The sequence below is a fragment of the Nycticebus coucang genome, chromosome 9, assembly GCF_027406575.1.
Source record: "Nycticebus coucang isolate mNycCou1 chromosome 9, mNycCou1.pri, whole genome shotgun sequence".
NCBI lineage: Eukaryota > Metazoa > Chordata > Mammalia > Primates > Lorisidae > Nycticebus > Nycticebus coucang.
Window position 1 is genome coordinate 111,887,229 of NC_069788.1, and position 19,297 is coordinate 111,906,525.

At 43.4% G+C, this 19,297-nt stretch overlaps 1 protein-coding gene across 1 annotated transcript; it reads right to left on the minus strand.

The window, feature by feature from the left end:
* Nucleotides 1–1,922: 1,922 nt before the first annotated feature.
* On the minus strand, nucleotides 1,923–12,949 carry LOC128594540 (acyl-coenzyme A thioesterase 1). The gene is made up of 3 exons (XM_053603445.1): nucleotides 12,272–12,949; nucleotides 6,573–6,775; nucleotides 1,923–3,212 (listed from the first exon to the last, which is right to left on the minus strand). The coding sequence occupies exons 1-3, from the start codon at nucleotides 12,849–12,851 to the stop codon at nucleotides 2,613–2,615; spliced, it is 1,383 nt and encodes a 460-aa protein (XP_053459420.1). The 5' UTR covers nucleotides 12,852–12,949; the 3' UTR covers nucleotides 1,923–2,612.
* Between the last annotated feature and the right edge of the window lie 6,348 nt (nucleotides 12,950–19,297).

Below are 19,297 nucleotides of genomic sequence, written 5' to 3' on the forward strand. Positions count from 1 at the left end.
GCTCATCTGTGATATGCAATCACATGTGAAAGCATTTGGAGTAAAATTAGGCTTCCTCATCTAACAAGTGAAGGAGGAAAATTCCTGCTATCTACCCACAACTCAAAATCTGTTAGCGGAAAATCCATTGGTTGCATTCCCAGATAAAACATGTGTGGATTCACTGGAAAAGTTGCAAAAGGTGTTCCAATTTAAATTTAAAGAGCTTCATCTCCATGAACAGGACATACGGCTTTCCCGTAACCCATTTTCTATTGACATTGAAAATGTGGATACGATTTACCAAATGGAACTGGCTGAACTGCAGAATTGTGACTCTCTGAAAGACACATTCAAGTCAAGCAGCCTTCCTAATTTCTATGCATCTCTCCCCTCTGAGACATATTCTAATCTCAGGAACCATGCACTCAAAATGGCAACCATCTTTGGTAGCACTTATGTCTGTGAACAGACTTTTTCCAGAATGAAACATCTGAAATCTCCAACCAGATCTAGACTAATGGATGCACACTTGCATCACTTGTTATGACTAGCAGTGACAAGTATGGAACCCAACATTGACCATCTAATTAGCCAAAAGCAGGCCCATAGTTCCCATTGAAATACTGGTAAGTTTGTTGATTTAACTTTACTTGTTCTTCATTTTAAATATAGTATTTGTTCCCGTTTTGTTTTTTTACTTCAAAATAAGATATGTGCAGTGTGCACAGGAATTTATTCGTAGCTTTTTTTTAAACTATAGTCCGGCCCTCCAACGGTCTGAGGGACAGTGAACTGGCCCCTGTTTAGAAAGTTTGAAGGCTCCTGATCTAGACTATAAAAGTTTTGTTTTTTTTTGAGACAGAGTTTTACTATGTCGCCCTTGGTAGAGTGCCGTGGCACCACAGCAACCTCAAACTCTTTGAGCTTAAGCGATTCTCTTGCCTCAGCCTCCTAGTAGCTGGGACTACAGGCGCCCACCACAATGCCTGGCTACTTTTTGGTTGCATTTGTTATTGTTGTTTAGCAGGTAGGGACTGGGCTCAAACCCGCCAGCCTCGACTATAAAAAGTTTAATGTTATGACCCATAGAATGGAACCATCCATATCTAAGCCTCACTACTTAATTATGTAAAACAACCTTGCTGGTTTCTAATGCTCAATATAGAAATACCTAAATTTTCATTGTTAGGGAGAGACAATTTAGACTGATTTTGTCTTTCTGGTCTATCTTTGGCTGAATGGCTGTTAATAGCAATCACTGATTCTGACAGATTACTTTTGCCGTGAAATGTTCATAGACAAGGCTGGGTGCAGGGGCTTACACCTGTAATCTAGCACACAGGAAGACTGAAGCAGGAGGATCATTTGAAGTCAAGAGTCCAAGACCAGTTTGAGCAAAGAAAGACTGTTTCCACTAAAACTAGAAAAATTAGATGGGCAGCTGGGCGCCCATAGCCCAGTGGTTATGTCACCGGCCACATGCACCAAGGGTGGTGCGTTTGACCTCGGCCCAAGCTTGCTAAACAGTGACAACTGCAACAAAAAAAATAGCCAGACGTTGTATGGGTGCCTTTAGTCCCAGCTACTTGGGAGGTTGAGGCAAGAGAATCATTTAAGCCCAAGAGGTGGTGGTTGCTATGAGCTGTGACGCCATAGCACCCTACCGAGGGCAACGTAGTTAGACTCTGTCTCAAAAAAAAGAAAGAAAGAAAGAAAGAAAGAGAAAAATTAGCTGGGTATTTGGCAAGCACCTATAGTCCTGAGACTCGGGAGGCTAAGGCAGGAAGATCACCTAAACCCAGGAGTTTTGAGGTTGCTGTGAGCTAGGCTGACACCACAGCACTCTAGCCCAGGCAATGGAGTGAGGCTCTGTGTCAAAAAAAAAAAAAAAAAGTTGTGAACAAGAGCTTTTACTTGCACACATATTTTTACTTGCACACATTCTTTTATTTGACTCACAGAATGATTGTGGGATTACATAAAATAGGTGTCCTGGGAGCACTGTTTTCTCCTTGAAATTCTTTTTTCCATCCTGGAATAAAACCTTTGGTTAGTTCCAGGTGCTGCCGTGGCCTAAGGTTTATCTCAGGTAAAAGGTGCTCTTTTTCTAACACTTATTTGTTTTATAAGATCAATATTCTTATTAAAATGATATTAAGCACTAAAAAGCTTTGTTATTTAGTATATTTATGCATGTTAAAGAATAATATTTCAAAAAAATCAAAATCATCACAATGGTTACTTTTGGAAATGAGAATGATGGTAGTGACAAAAATCCAAGTATTAGGCGGCGCCTGTGGCTCAAAGGAGTAGGGCACCGGCCCCATATGCCGGAGGTGGCGGGTTCAAACCCAGCCCTGGCCAAAAGCTGCAAATAAAAAAAAAATCTAAGTATTGAAGGAGATGGAGGCTTTTCCATGTCTTAGTTTAACAAAGGTGTTTATACATATGGCTCCCTTTTCATTCTGGATATCATTTTTGTATGAAAACTATTTTAATAGTAATATTTTTTTAAAAGAAAATACTAAAAACTTGAAGAGGTTATAACAACACATTTAAGTGATCTAACTGATGTTCTTAGACTATATTAAAGTCTTAACCTACAGACCTTCAAATAATGAATTGTATTTTCAAGAGAGTTCCCTGAACTCTTTGCCACCCAAGTGTTTGTGGAAGAAAGTCTGGAGCTGCTCCCAGGCATCCACCTGGGCCATGGCATGAGCCCTGGGCTCCCCTCCCCAAATGACAGGACTGCCCACCAAAGTATGCAGGGAAGCCCAGCATAAGGGGAAGTAAGGAGGCTCAATATAGTGCCCTGCCCCCGGGTAACAGACGATCTGGGGCTTTTTCCTCCCGTGGGCCTGTAAGCGTTTGGAGGCCTCATGAGCATAGAACTCACTCTTCCAGTTGTGGTCATCCTGACCCACAAGGAACAGGAAGGTGTTCTCAGCCCTTTCCACAGGAATGAAGCTCTTCTGGTCAGGTCCTTCCAGAGGGCTGTTAAGGACATCCACAATGTCTGCAAAGCCATCTTTGGTCACCTTGATTTGATTTTTGTTGATGCCAATAGGGGGCAGGGTCTCACCCTTGTAGTGTAAGGTTCCCCCAACATTGGCCACAGAGCCATTGATTATGACAGCAGCCGTGATGCCCTTCAGGAAAGAGGCCATGGAAAGGCATAGGTCACCCCCTTTGGAAATTCCAAGCAGCCCGACTCCTGGACCCTTTACCTGTGAAAGGGACAGGGACACAAGAAGAAGAAAGAGACAACAGGGAGTGTGATAAATGGTACCACCCTTGGAAGTCAGACAACCCTGAGCTTGAATGTGGCTTCTACCATCTACCCAGTTTGCAGGCTTGGGAAATTTACTTACCCTTCCTCTCCATGTCTTCTTTTCCACAATTTCTCCATCACTGTTTAGTGACAACCATATGTCTAATCTGTCAATTATTTTGGCTGCTCATTTCCTTGACTTTGTATTTCCAAGGTCTTTTTCTCTGTCCTACCCAAGCCACCCAGTCCCATTATCATAACTAAAATGAGTCATCAATAAGTATATCATGTCCAAAATCTCATCTTTAAGCATTCCACTCTCAGATCACCATCTTTAATACTTTCAGTTTAGCCATTCTGATAACCCCTGTGTCCACTTCTTTGCAACCCTGGCTACCACTTTTTCACTATCAATATCTCTCTCCTGTTTTCACTTCCCATCTTCTCCAGCTTAAATTTCATGCTTCATTCGTTATCACTCCATTGCAAACTTTGATCATACAGACCTGGAAAAATGCTAACTCTGATTAAATCTACCTATTCACTTCATCCAGGACTGCATTTGTGCAAATGAACATTGGTAGAGGAAAAAAATATATACATTGATGGTAACAGACCTCACTTTCATTTCATGACCACAAATTTCAAATGAACATCCCCAGTGTCCATCAGTCCTGCTGCACTTTACTGGTATAATTGCTTTTCACTTCTGTAAAAGACTACTTCACACCTTCTCCTATCTCCTCTAGACCCTGTAACCCCCACATTCCCCTCAGTTTTTTTTTTTCTTTGCCAAGACAGAGTCTCACTCAGATGCCCTGGGGTTGAGTGTTGAGGCATCATAGCTCATAGCAACCTCAAACTCTCAGGTTGAAACGATTCTTTTATTTCAGCCTCCCAAGTAGCTGGGACTACAGATGCCTGCCACAACTCACAGCTAGTTTTTCTATTCGTAGAGACAGGGTCTTGCTTTGCTCAGGCTGGTCTTAAACTCCTGAGCTAAGGCAATCTACCTGTCTTGGCCTCCCAGAGTGTGAGCCACCACGCTCGGCCTTTCCCACTTACTTTTAGCTCTTCATACTTTTTTTGGGTAGGAATAGTGCCTCACTCTGTCACCCAGGCTGTAGTACAGTGTGTGATCATCAGTTCTTCATACTTCATTAAAATGATAACAGATACTATTTTCTTACTGCCAAATCTAATTTTCACATGAACATTTCTGCCCTCTGTCCTGTGTCCAAGGAAGCACCTGACATAAATTTGTTCAATACAGTTGCTGTCTCAATACAGTTGCCTTATATAAGTTATTTGAAACCCAGTTGTACCCCCAACATCATTGGCCTACTGAAGACTTCCCCTGTGTGTGGCAGTTTATGATATAACCCACTTGTGCCTCTTCCCACAAACCCAAAACCCAACATACCTCTGTATGAGGGGGATGTGGGGGTTACAGAGTTGTTGAGCTATGATGCCTCAACACTCAACTGAGGCATCTGAGTGAGACTTTGTCTCAGAAAAAAAAAAAAGTGAGGGGGAAGTGGGAGTTACAGGGTCTAGAGGAGACAGGATAAGGTATGAAGTAGTCTTTCCCAGACGTGAAAAGTAAATATGCCAGTGAAGTGTGGCAGGATTAATGGACACTGGGGATGCTCATTGCTGCTGACTGCATTAAAACCTAATGACCAAGACCAGAGTCATGGAAATAAATTCCCTACCTTCTGCATCATTTCTAAAAACTGGCCAATTCATAATCCCCTATGGAAAAATATGCCTGAGTAACACCCTCAGCCCCAATAAAGCACTTGGCCCACAGGTTCTCTCTCTCTCTCTCCCACTCCTTAGTTGAATGTGCATGTCTGTAAGTTATACCATCCTTTTACTCTGGATCTGTAAGTAATAAACTGCTTCTGTTATTTCATGTTTTTCATTTTACTGCCTCTTCTGTGTCTCACCTGACCCACACAGCTAACTTCTTTCCAGGTCAGGGCTATCTTATAGAGTGGCTATCTTGTTAGGAACAAACCGGACCTGAGTCTGGTAAGAGAAACAGGGCATTAAACAAATACAAACAAATTTCCTCTAAAAAGGACATCTGGTCAAATGTCAGATACTTAGGCATTAGGCCATCTACCAGGATAAAAATAATCCCATGAAAGGCATAGTGTAAACATCCACATCCAAATCTCCTGGAGCCTCATCAGAGCAGAGCTAGAGTTTAATGTCATTCTCCTGACAAAGACCTAAAGATACAATGAGAAAAAAAAAACAAAAACATTTCTGTTTGTTTGTCTTTGAGACAGAGTCTCACTCTGTTGCCCTGGGAAGAGTGCCATGGTGTCGTAGCTCATAGCAACCTCAAACTCCTGGGCTCAAGTGATCCTCATGCCTCAGCGTCCTGAGTAGCTGGGACTACAGGTGCCCACCACAACACCTGGGTAGTTCTATTTTTAGTAGAGAAGGGGTCTCATGTTTGCTCAGACTGGTCTCAAACTCCTGTGCTCAGGCAATCCACTCACCTCAGCCTCCTGGAGTGGGAGGATCACTGGTATGAGCCACCTCTCCTGTCCCCCTATCACCTTTTTCTTTTCTTTTCAAGACAGAGTCCCACTATGTTGCCCAGGCTAGAGTGCAGTGGCTATTCACAGGCACGATCACAATTCATGATAGTCTTGAACTCCTGGGCTCAAGTGATCCTCCTGCCTTAGTATCCCAAATAGCTGGGACTACAGGCTCACACCACTGTGCTCAACTCTCCTATCACCTTTTTTATGAGCTTCAGTGCGATTAACCTTGAGCTCTGATTGACTTATATAATAAGCAAGATTTATCTTCAAATCCCCTGATATGCTAAATCTAGAACCCTCAAAACATACCTAGTATCCAGGTTCTCTGACTACCATGTTTCTCCCTTAAAATTTAATAGAAGAAAAAAATCTTAATTTTGTACTCAGGACAAGGAGATATTAGGAGAGAGAACTGTTAAATTCAAACACTGAATCTGGCACCTCCAGAGACAGCAACTCCTTTCCTCTTTCCATTTACTTCCTATATCAAACCAAGGCTTCCTAAATGTGTTTGGACTCATTATGAAATATTATAAAATATTGGAATTTAAAATTCCATAATAACAACTACGAACATCTTTACTAGCAGAAAGTGTATGATAGTAATACAGAATTGTGTAGAAGATGTCTATGAGAGTGACTATAAAAGGTAGTGTATGCTGGGTAAGGAGGAGCTGTGATAAATGAGCCAACTTCTGTTGGAGGAGGAGGAGACCTAAAAGGTAGCCCATAAAACTCAGAGAAGAGCTAACCTGAGGGTGATTGAGCAGGTAGTTGACAGCTTCTTCAAAGTACTCCAGGTGGAGGGTCTCCAGGCTCTTGGGGAGGTCTTCATAGTTATAATAAGCCAGAGCCATCACAGCAAAGCCCTTCCCAGCCAGCAGACTAGCTCGGTACTCCAGGAGGCCACCTCCAGCTCCAAGAATGTCCACAATCCCAGGAAAGGGCCCAGGTTCTAGGGAAGAAAGAAAATAAAACACAAAAGTAACTATTCTTTTTTTTTTTTTTTTTTTTTTTACAGTTTTTGGCTGGGGCCAGGTTTGAACCCACCACCTCTGGTATATGGGGCTGGTACCCTACTCCTTGAGCCACAGGCACCACCCTAAAATGAAACTATTCTTGAAACTCTTTGCAGTGATAACAAAAGCCATTTGTTGCCTACTTGGCGATATCAAAGTTTTCTACTAACAATCAGAAATGCTGAAACACCTTGGTCTTCAAACATCTACAGCAGTGATTTTCAACCAATGTGCCACAGCACTCCAGTGTGCCATGGGAGGATCTTAGGTGTGCTGAGAAAAAATATATATATATTTTTTGAGACAGAGTTTCACTATGTCGCCCTGTGTAGAGTGCTGTAATGTCACAGCTCACAGCAACCTCAAACTCTTGGGCTTAAGCGATTATCTTGCCTCAACCTTCCAAGTAGCTGGGACTAAAGGCGCCCGCCACAACACCCAGCTATTTTTTTTTTTTTGGTTGTAGTTGTCATTGTTGTTTAGCAGGCCCAGGCTGGGCTCAAACTCACCAGCCTCAGTGTATGTGGCTGGCACCCTACTCACTGAGCTATGGGAGCCAAGCCTGCTGAAAAATATTTTAAAGATCATTAATTAAATTGTTTTTGAAAGAAGTTCAAAGTACAGTAAGTATATTCTGTTTTTTTTTTTTTTTTTTTTTGTAGAGACAGAGTCTCACTTTATGGCCCTCGGTAGAGTGCCGTAGCCTCACACAGCTCACAGCAACCTCCAACTCCTGGGCGTAAGCGATTCTCTTGCCTCAGCCTCCCGAGTAGCTGGGACTACAGGCGTCCGCCACAACACCCGGCCATTTTTTGGTTGCAGTTTGGCCGGGGCGGGGTTTGAACCCGTCACCCTCGGTATATGGGGCCGGCGCCTTACCGACTGAGCCACAGGCGCCGCCCAGTATATTCTTTTTTTACTCTTTTTTTGCATAATTTAAGCATGCCATGGAAATTTAACTCTAGGTTCAAGTATGCCATGAGATAAAAAAAGGTTGTGAAAAACACTGGCCAGGTACAGTGGCTCACACCTATAATCTTAGCACTCTGGGAGGCTGACAGGAGAGGATCACTTGAGCTCTGCAGTTCAAGGCCAACCTATCTTTACTAAAAGAGAAAAAAATTAGCCATGTATTGTAGGTAGTCCAACCTACTCAGGAGGCTGAAGAAAGAAGATGGCTTGAGCCCAAGAGTTTGAGGTTGCTGTGAGCTATGATGACACCAGGGCACTCAATCCAGGGTGACAGAGTGAGACTCAGTCTCAAAAAAAAAAAGAAAAGAGAAATACTAATCTAGAGATTGGCATAGGCTAAATCTACATTCCTGTCTACATTCAAAGCCTCAAAGCATCACAGATTTTTACAAAGAGACTGTATTACTTTTGAGATTAAAAATAATTTATAAGCAGCTCGGCACCTGTACGTAGCACAGTGGTTAAAGCGCCAGCCACATACACAGAAGTTGGAGGGTTCGAACCAGCCTGGGCCATCTAAAACAACAATGACAACTGAAACAAAAAATAGCCAAGTCTTGTGGCAGGCACCTGTAGTCTACTTGGGAAGCTGAGGCAAAGGAATCGCTTAAGCCCAAGAGTTTGAGGTTGCTGTGAGCTGTGATGCCACAGTACTCTACCAAGAGCAACATAGTGAGACTCTGTCTCAAAAAATAATAATAATAATAATAATAATAATTTATAAGGCCTAGCACAGTGGCTCACACCTGTATTCCTAGCACTCTGGGAGGCCAAATCAGGTGGATCACTTGAGCTGCTCAGTTCAAGACCAGCCTGAGCAAGAGTGAGACCCTGTCTCTACTATAAAAATAAATAAAATAGCTGGGCATTGTGGCAGGTGCCTGTAGTCCCAGCTACGTGGGAGGCTGAGGCAGGAAAATCTCCTGAACTCAGGAGTTTGCAGTTGCTGTGAGCTATGACATCATGGCACTCTAACCATGGCAACAGAGGGAGACTGTCTCAAGAAGATTTTTTTTTAATAATAATTTTCCCCCAATAATATAAAAAATAAAAATAATTTATAGGGCAGTGCCTGTGGCTCACAGGAGGAGGGTGCCGGCCCCATATACTGGAGTGGCGAGTTCAAAACTGCAAAAAAAAAAAAAAAAATTTATAAACAATGACAACAAAAACACTGAACTCTCCCCTCCAAAACTGACGCTGCCATATACTAGTGAGGCGGCAGAGCTATTAAACCCTCATACAATTCTGGCAGGAATTCAAAATACAGTCACTTGGGAAAACAGTTGGGCAGTTTCTTTTCTTTTTCTTTTTTTTTTTGACATCACAGCTCACAGCAACCTCCAACTCCTGGGCTCGAGCGATTCTCTTGCCTCTGCCTCCCAAGTAGCTGGGATTACACGTGCCTGCCACACACCAGGCTATTTTTTTTGGTTGTAGCCGTTGTTGTTTGGTGGGCCGGGGCTGCATTCAAACCTGCCAGCTCAGGTATATGTGGCTGGCGCCTTAGCTGCTTGAGCCACAGGCGCTAAGCCTGTTGGGCAGTTTCTTAAGTTAAACATATACTTACCACAATCCTATTCCTAGATAATGAGCCCAACAAATGAAATGAAAACTTGTGTTCACACAGAAACTTGTATGCATGTATGCATAGTGACTTTATTAATTATCTCCAAAAACTGAAAAGAACCCAAATATCCTTCAACTGGCAAATGAATAAACAAAACTGTGTACATCCATATAATGGAGTACTAAGAAACTAAAGGGACTGATACGCAGAGGAACACAAATGAATCTCAAAAACATTCACTTACTAGAATGCACTTACACATACAGCTTAAGTGAATGGAAACAGACTCAAAAGGCTACATACGCATTCTTATGATTCCACTTATTAGATATTCTCTTCATTTACATAAAAAGTTTGTATTTCACATATAAAATTTAAAGAATAATAAAGCAAACACATTATAGCCAAAAGTTGGTTTAAGAAGTAGTTCAAGGCAGCGCCTGTGGCTCAGTGAGTAGGGTGCCGGCCCCATATGCCGAGGGTGGCGGGTTCAAACCCGGCCCCAGCCAAACTGCAACAAAAAAAAATAGCCGGGTGTTGTGGCGGGCACCTGTAGTCCCAGCTGCTCGGGAGGCTGAGGCAAGAGAATGGCGTAAGCTTAGGAGTTGGAGGTTGCTGTGAGCCGTGTGACGCCACGGCACTCTACCAAGGGCGGTACAGTGAGACTCTGTCTCTACAAAAAAAAAAAAAAAAGAAGAAGTTGTTCAGTATTTACTTGGGTAACTGGTTAATTCTAAAAAAATAAAATAAATGGTTTTTAAGTACTAAGATCCCGAATGTGTCCCTTTCCTCCACCTCCCTTATCCTGTACTTTCTGTTTCTTATTCTCTTGATATTCTTTATAGTATTAGCACTTCAATGTGTAACTGAAATAATATTTTATTTTGCATATTTTTAAAATTTTATCTAAGTGGAAAGATATTCAATGTGTTTTTTGAGAATTTGTTTCACATAACACTATTTTGGAGATTCAGCCATGTTGATTATGTTTTGTAGCTATAGTTCAACCACTTCAACTGCTGGAAATATACTTCAATTTATTCATCAATTCTTTATGAATGGGCATGTGGGCTGTTTCCAATAGTTTCTGCTTATGGACAACATGTCTCCTGGCACACATATATGAGTACAATGTGAAAGAGCTAAGGAAATTTTGCCCTAAAATATGACTCCTTAGTATACAGAATATTTTAAGGAGGGCTTTCCTCTGTAAACATAAAACCTGAGTAACTTGATTCAGAATCAAAAAGGGGCTGCTGACTTCCTTATTACATGCCAATAGACCTGGCCCCAGGGTTATCTGAAGCATGATACCTGTCTCTCAGGTTAATCTCCAAATCAATCTATTTCCACCTATCTACACGTACACCCCCTCTAGCAATCTCTTGCTGTCCCTGTATTTTCCACATTCTCCCCCCAAAAGGCATCTATAAAAGGTCTCTATCACTGAGACATGAGGTAATCATTTTTGTGGTTCCCACCATGCTCATGGTATTTGGAAATAAACCTTATTTATTTATTTATACATTGAGCACAAGCTCTCACCCGGGTAGAGTGCTCTGGAGTCACAGCTCACAGCAACCTCAAACTCTTGAGCTCAATCGATTCTCTTGCCTCAGCCTCACAAGTAGCTGGGAGTACAGGCGCCCACCACAACAACCGGGTATTTTTTTGTTGTAATTGTCGTTGTTTAGCAGGCTCAGGCCAGTTTCCTAACTGACAGCCGTGTCTATGTGGGCGGTGCCCTAACCACTGAGCACCAGAGCTGAGCCAATAAACCTTTCTCTTACTAATCTACCATAATTGTGAGTTGATCTTTCAGCTAACCAACCAACGAAAAAGGAATGTTTCACCATGATCCCTTCAAATGACATATTAAACTAACTAAAAACAAATTGTTCCCCAGGCTTGGCGCCCATAGCTCAGTGGTTAGGGTGCTGGCCACATGCACCCAGGCTGGTGGGTTTGAACCCAGCAGGGGCCTACAAGCAACAATGGCAACGAAAACAACAACAAAAAATAGCTGGACAGACGTTGTGTCAGATGCCTGTAGTCCCAGCTACTTGGGAGGCTGAGGCAAGAGAATCACTTAAGCCCAAGAGTTTGAGGTTGCTGTGAGCTGTGATACCATTGCACTCCACTGAGGGTAGCATAGTGAGACTATGTCTCAAAAAAAAAAAAAAAAAAAAATTGTTCCCCAGAGTAGATGGATATTTTGCTAGCAGTGCATGTGGGTTTCATGTCCTCTGTACTTGTCATCAATTGGTAATGTTTGACTTCTAAAGTGTTGCCACTTTTGAGGGTATGAAATATATATACTCTGCAGCTTTATTTTGCACTTCCTTGATTATTAGTAAGGATAAACATCTTTTCCTTAGCCAGCTGGTCTTTATGTAAAAATATCCAATTATCTCAGATTTGCAGTTGACAGCAAAAGGCCTTCTTCCTATTGGAGATGCTAATCTACGTATGTAAACAACATGCTGTGAGAGTTTTTTAAAAAGTTGCAAAACTAAAAAACACTTAAGGGCGGCGCCTGTGGCTCAAGGAGTAGGGCACAGGTCCCATATGCCAGAGGTGGCGGGTTCAAACCCAGCCCCTGCCAAAAACCACACACACACAAAAAAAAATTTAAAAATCCAAACTAAATTACCTTTGGTTTTATTTTAAAATTTTCAAGTATCCTCAACCCTTCCTTACGAGGTCTTTTAATAGTACCAAATTTGAAGGACCTCTTAGTTTTGGAGCAGCAGGGCCACCTCCCACGCCAACCTTCCATTCCTTTCCTGTCTCCTTTACACTGACCTCCAGAAAGTTACCTCCTTTCTCAGTGTAAAAGCCAGAGGAAGAGGGACAAGCAGCCGGCATAATTAGGGCAGCGGACGCTCACTTGGCGGCAAGAAGAGCGTGGCCCGCACCCGGCCCACGCGCACCGGCTCCCGCCGCACCCCGGGCCGCAGGAAGCCGCGCTCGTGCACCGCCCGGCCCAGCAGCCGCCCGGACTCCGGTCCGTGGCCGTCCAGCACCTCCAGCTCCACCGCGTAGGGAGTCTGCACGTCGCGTTTAACCAGCCGCAGCAAGGGCTTCTCAGGCTCCAGGGCCCAGAGCAGCCCCATGGGCTCGAGGCCCACGAAGCTGCCGCCCAGGGCGGGCGCGCGCGCCAGGTCCAGCTCGCCGCGGGCATCGGCGCGGTAGCGCGCGTGGGCCCGGAAGAGCACGCCCCTCTCGTCGCGCAGAGACGCGCGCAGCGTGACCGGCTGTTCCGGGGCCAGGCCGTGCACGGCGATGCGCACCGGCTCGTCCCAGCAGCAGCGGCCCGCGGGTTCCAGGCTCAGCGTAGCCGCTGTCCGTGCAGGAGCCCAAGTCATCGGGCCATGAGATCTCAGCGGAGGAGGCCCCCAGCACTGCGCCCAACTTTTCAGGCCCCCTCGGAACAGTCCGGACGCTCGCAAGACAGCAAGAGACGGCATTTTGCACCTGGATTTCAGACCTGGGAACAACTGCACACGGATGAAATCATCCTCCACAGGGCTGGGCGGCGCCTGTGGCTAAAGGAGTAGGCGCTGTGGAGGTGGCGGGTTCAAACACAGCCCTAGCCAAAGAAAAAGGAAGAAAATCCTCTAGGGCTGCCTGCCCGCCGGCCCAGCGCCCACTGGGACAAGTGATCAGCTTATGTGAGCTGGGAAAGCCATAGCCCTGCCAGGCAGCGGAAGCGAACACAGACCCATGCAAGCGAACTTGCTCAACTCCACCTGCGAAGACCTCTTTGTTGGGAGCTTCCTGCCACTGCTTTTCATAAGTTCATTGCCCGCGAAGGGTGAGCTGGCTCTTGAAGAGCCCGCAGCTACCAAAGTCTCCAATCGCCAGACTCCGCTCCTTACTAAACAAGCCTTTTCTTTCAAAGTTCGCAGCAAAGTGTTAGAGTGTTTTTTTGTTTGTTTTTTGAGACAGTATCACTTTGTCGCCCTCGAGGGCGCCACGCAGCTGGAACTACAGGCGCCCGTCACAACTCCCGGCTATTTGTTGTTGCAGTTTGGCCTAGGCCGGATTCGAACTCGTCACTCTCGGTATATGAGGCCGGCGCCCTACTCACTGAGCCACAGGGGCCGCTCAGCAGCAGGGTGTTTGGCGTATGTGTTCTCTGTGCCCTCCCCAGCGGTCTCATATCTAAGCACCTCTTCCTAGCAGTGTGACATCTGAGCCTCATTCGGTACAGATGTAAAAATAGCCAAATCGCCCTCTCAGCACCTTTCCCCCCTTTCTCATAAGCTGTTAGTTCCAACCAGGGGTGGATTTTTCGTCAGACTTAAGCCTTAGGCCCCTTCCAAGGCCTTGTACCTGATTTTACATTCATGGTTTCCTCTCTTTGTTAGAGAAACCTGCTTTAGGGAACTGTATACTCTTCAAGTGCAAAAATCTTGTTTGCCTTTCCTGGCAGTACCGTTGCCCTCAAGACAAGCCTTTTAACCTAATTCCAAATTCTCTCATGTCCCGCTGGTTGTTAATCATGCAGCTCCCTGTATCTCTGATTACTTTTGCATGGGTTCTGTGGCTTGCTGCAGGTGTATTTTGTGCACAGGAGTTGCAGGAAATAAAGAAGGTAAATAATAATAGCTAGTTTTCCGTGTGCCTGAAGCTCAGTGATTAGAGTGCCAACATGCTCCGGGGCTGGTGGGTCCCAAGCCAGCCTGGGCCTGCTAAACTAAAACAAACAAACAAATATCGGGGCACTGTGGCAGACGCCTGCAGTCCCAGCTACTAAGGTAGGCTGAAGCAAGAGAATCGCTTAAGCCCAAGAGCTTGAGGTTGCTGTGAGCTGTGATGCCATAGCACTCTACAGAGGGTGACAAAGTGAGACTCTGTCTCAATTAAAAAAAAAAAAAGCTAGTTGTTAATTTTGCAAAATCCCTATGAATAAATTAAGGCTCAGAGAGGTTAACTGATTTGCTGAAGATCATACAGCTAGAATGTGGAAATGCTGGGATTCATACCTTTGCAATCTGATTGCCAAGCCTGTGCTGGGAACTATTACGTTTTGTCTCTCACATGGCATGTACAGTGTTGAGGATTTGGAAAATAATTATGGCTGGTATCTGTAGTCCCAGCTACTCTGGAGGCTGAGGCAAGAGATCTCTTGAGCCCAAGAGTCTGAGGTTGCTGTGAGCTATGATGCCACACCACTCTGTGGAGGATGAGAGTGAGACTCTGCCTGAAAAAAAAAAAAAAAAAAAAAAACATCAGGCTCGGCTCCTATGGCTGAAGCAGCTAAGGCGCCAGCCACATACACCTGAGCTGGCAGGTTCCAATCTAAAGATGGCTGCAACCAAAAAAAAAAAAAAAAAGCCGGGGGTTGTGGCAGGCGCCTATAGTCCCAGCTACTTGGGAGGCAGAGGCAGGAGAATCACTTGAGCCCAGGAGTTGGAGGTTGCTGTGAGCTGTGATGCCACACTACTCTACTCAGGGCAACAGCTTGAGGCTCTGTCTCAAAAAAAAAAAATCAAAATGATACAGCAGAAAACTATATGATGAGGAAAGTTTTATAAAATTGAAAAATAAGCATGTTATGGCCTGTGCCTATTCAGTGAGTAAGGCGCTGGCCCCATATACCGAGGGTGGCAGGTTCAAACCTGACCCCAGCCAAACTGCAATAATAAATAGCCAGGTGATGGGCGGCACCTGTGGCTCAAGGGAGTAGGGCGCCAGCCCCATATGCCAGAGGTGGGGGTTTCAAACCCAACCCCGCCCAAAAAAAATAGCCTAGCACCGTGGTGGGCACCTGTCATCCCAGCTACTCAGGAGGCAGAGGCAAAAGAATCATCTAAGCCCAACAGCTGGAGGTTGCTGTAAGCTGTGAGGCCATGGCAGTCTACCACGGGTGACAAGGTGGGACTCTGTCTCAAAAAAAAAAAAAAAAAGCATATTACAGATAGGTTAGAGTATGTATTATCTTTTATAAGATATTAATACATTTTATAAAATAGTCAAAAACTACTGCATACTGTTGTTTATTAGGCCATGGGATATTATGCATAGTTTTAATTTTCTTCTTTGTCTAGAATTTCTATCACAATATCTAAATGGCTTTTATGATTAAACAGAATTTTGTTTTTTTTAAATTGTGGCAAAATATACAATCATATAATTTACCATTTTACTTATTTTATTACTATTATTTTATGTAGTACCATTTTAACCATTAAAGTGTTTTTTTTAAACATAGGGTCTCACTTTGTTTCCCAGGCTGGAGTGCAGTGATGTGATCAGAGCTCACTGCAGCCTCAAACTCCTGAGCTCTAAGGATTCTCCTCCCTCAGCCTCCCAAATAGCTGGGATTAAAGGCTTGTGCAACTGCACTTGGCCATTTTAACCATTTTTTTTTTTTTTTTTTTTTGAGACAGAGCCTCAAGCTGTTGCCCTGGGTAGAGTGCCATGGCATTACAGCTCACAGCAACCTCCAACTCCTGGGCTCAAGCGATTCTCCTGCCTCCGCCTCCCAAGTAGCTGGGATTACAGGTTTGTGCAACTGCACTTGGCTGTTTTAACCATTTTTTTTTTTTTTTGACACAGAGCCTCCAGCTGTCGCCCTGGGTAGAGTGCCATGGCATTACAGCTTACAGCAAAACTCCAATTCCTGGGCTCAAGCCTCCGCCTCCCAAGTAGCTGAGACTACATGCGCCCACCACAATGCCCGGCTATTTTTTGGTTGCAGCCATCATTGTTGTTTGGCGGGCCCAGGCTGGATTCAAACCTGCCAGCTCAGGTGTATGTGGCTGGCGCCTTAGCCGCTTGAGCCACAGGTGCCAAGCCCATTTTAACCATTTTTTAAGTGTGTGATTCAGTGGCATTAAGTATATTCAACACCATCCATCTCTAGAATTACTTTATCATCCCAAACTAAACATCCTTACCCATTAAAAAATAACTCCCCATTCCTCCCTCCCTGCCCCCAGCCCATTATTACGCTGTCTCTATGAATTTGACTATTCTGGTTCCTGCATAAGTGGAATCATAATAATATTTGTTCTCTTATGTCTGGCTTATTTCACCTAGCATAATATCTTCAAGGTTAATACATATACTTGAAACATGTATCAAATTTTCATGCTTTTTTAAGGCTGAATGACACTCTGTTGTATGCATATACCACATTTTGTTTATCTGTTCATCCATTGATAGACACTTGAGTTGCTTCCACCTTTTGACTATTGCAAATATGCTACTATGAACATGGATGTACAAATACCTGTTCCAGTCCCTGCTTTCAGTTTTTTCTGGCATATACCTGGAAGGGGAATTGTTGGATCACATAGTAATTCCATGTTTAATTTTTTGAGAGAATTTCAACAGGACTTAAATCTTTAATTTTTTAAATCTTTCAGTCTCATACCAGAGACTATATCCTCTGACATTTTCTGGGGGTCCAAGGGTCTGAGTACAGCTGGAGCCAGGCACTAAAGTCAGTGCCCAGGTAGGTCAGCAATGCCAGCCTTACCTGGAAGGAACAGATGCTGAGCATGACCTGCGTCAGCTAGATGGAGCTTTAGGCCCAGAAATACTTCCTGCTGTCAGGATAAATTAGTTTGTTTCACAAGGTGATGATTAGTATTTCCGTGGGCCTGAAATTATACTATTAGAAATCCAGGACTTGAAGTCCCCTTTTAAAAATAGTGTTAATGACTAACACTATTAGCTGGATCTAGCCAGGATCCAGGGTTCAGGAGAATGGAATTGAACTGTATGTATAGATGGAGGAGATTAAGTAGGAGTGAGGAGATGAAAGGGGATGGAAAAGGCCCAAGGGCAGCTTCTACTTTCCCGTTTACTCGCTCAGCTTGGTAATCTGAAGCATATTCCCTGCTTCCTTAGTTGCTTTGCCTCATTCTCAGCAGGATTTATGAAACCCTGTGAGGAAAAAATATTGAGCTACACACTTTACACGTTTATTTTTCAAAGAATGACCAAGAAATCCATTAAACCACTAATGAATAAATATGATGACTTCCCAAAGCTCAGTTGACAAAGAAGGAAATTTAATAAATAGTTGAAGATACCCCCAATTGAACCCACAGTTTCTGTGAGTAGACTCACGGATTCCAAAGAAAAGAGATTTTCTGATCGTTTGGAAAACTGAGACTCCTCTCTGGCAAAGAATAAAGGATTTTGTTTTTTTAAAACCTTTGGATTATTACAGTGGCTAAATGGATGACTTATTTTACAGTGATCCTAGTTTTATCAAGCATTTTAAACCTTTGAAATATTTGACATGCTTCCCAAAATCAAATTTCAAATTCAAAATTAAGTTGTTTTTTTTTTATTTATTTTTTTTTTTGTAGAGACAGAGTCTCACTGCACCGCCCTCGGGTAGAGTGCCCTGGCGTCACACGGCTCACAGCAACCTCTAACTCTTGGGCTTACGCGATTCTCTTCCCTCAGCCTCCCGAGCAGCTGGGACTACAGGCGCCCGCCACAACGCCCGGCTATTTTTTGGTTGCAGTTTGGCCGGGTCTGGGTTTGAATCCGCCACCCTCGGCATATGGGGCTGGCGCCCTACTCACTGAGCCACAGGCGCCGCCCTCAAAATTAAGTTTTTGACCTCATATTAACTTTGAGATATTACAGAGGGCCCCAGCAGCATCCAAAAGAGTGATAATAAATAGGCTTATTTATTTGGTATGTTAAATTATATGGGAAACATTGCCAAATAAGAAATTATATTTCACCTTCAAGTTATATTTTTATGTGTGTGTTATTAATATATGTGCTCCAAAATTGTACGATATTCCTAAGATTCTATGTCTTGGTAATGTTATCATTCATAATTATGATTATGCTAATTATTATAGGCCACAGAAATAAACAAATTTCCTTGTCAATTGTGTCCTTAACTGTGACCATTTTAATTCATTTTTACTACTTTCTTTTTTTAAAATACATTTTTAAGGCATCCATATTTCTGGGATAATTAATTCTGATGCATTTCTTAAAAACCCCTCACAAGCAAGTATAATCCTAGCATGTTGTATCTTTGAAGAGGTTCTTGAAAGGATGGTAAGAAGCCTGACAAGCACTCTTAAATACAAGTTTTTGATAACTTTAGGATCGTTATCATTTGCACTAGGAAAGAATTTCCTGAACTCTAATGAAGAAACTGACTAGTTTTATAAACTATTCACCTAAGCATGACAAAAATTAATTGAATGCCAAGAAAGTGCCTTACCAGATTCTCATGCTAAGTCAGCCAATACCAAAATTGTTTAGATATACAATTTTGAAGGAACTCTATGGTCCAAGTCAAATTACCTGTCGTAACCCATCTAATAAACAGCACCATGCACCTAAATTAGAGAAACAAAATTAGCATTTAAGAGACTATAAATCCACTGTTAAGCGTGAACTCTTGGAGAGTGTGGACAGCCACATGGCCTTTCCTGAGTCCTTAAAACTTCCATCATTAAAAGCTCTCCACTTGGCTGGGTGCCCATAGCTCAGTGGTTAGGGTGCCGGCCACATGCTCCAGGGCTGGTGAGTTCAAACCCAGCACTGGCCTGCTAAACAACAAAAACAAATAGCTGGGCGTTGTGGTGGGATCCTGTACTACTTGGAAGGCTGAGGCAAGAGAATTGCTTGAGCCCAAGAGTTTGAGGTTGCTGCGAGCTATGACGCCCTGGTACTCTTATGAGAGTGACAAAGTGATATTCTGTCTCAAAAAAAAAAAACACTCCATAACTCATCATGGAACAGATAAAACCCATAATCTTGGGAAGACAAAGTTTCAGACAAATTTCCATTATCTGATGGGCCATTTGAATATTTATAGAGCGATTTCATTCAATTGTCATTTTTAATACATTTTCTGGTTGTACAGAGGTACTCCTATGCAAAAAGGCCAATGCTACACCTGTGTGTATAACCATAG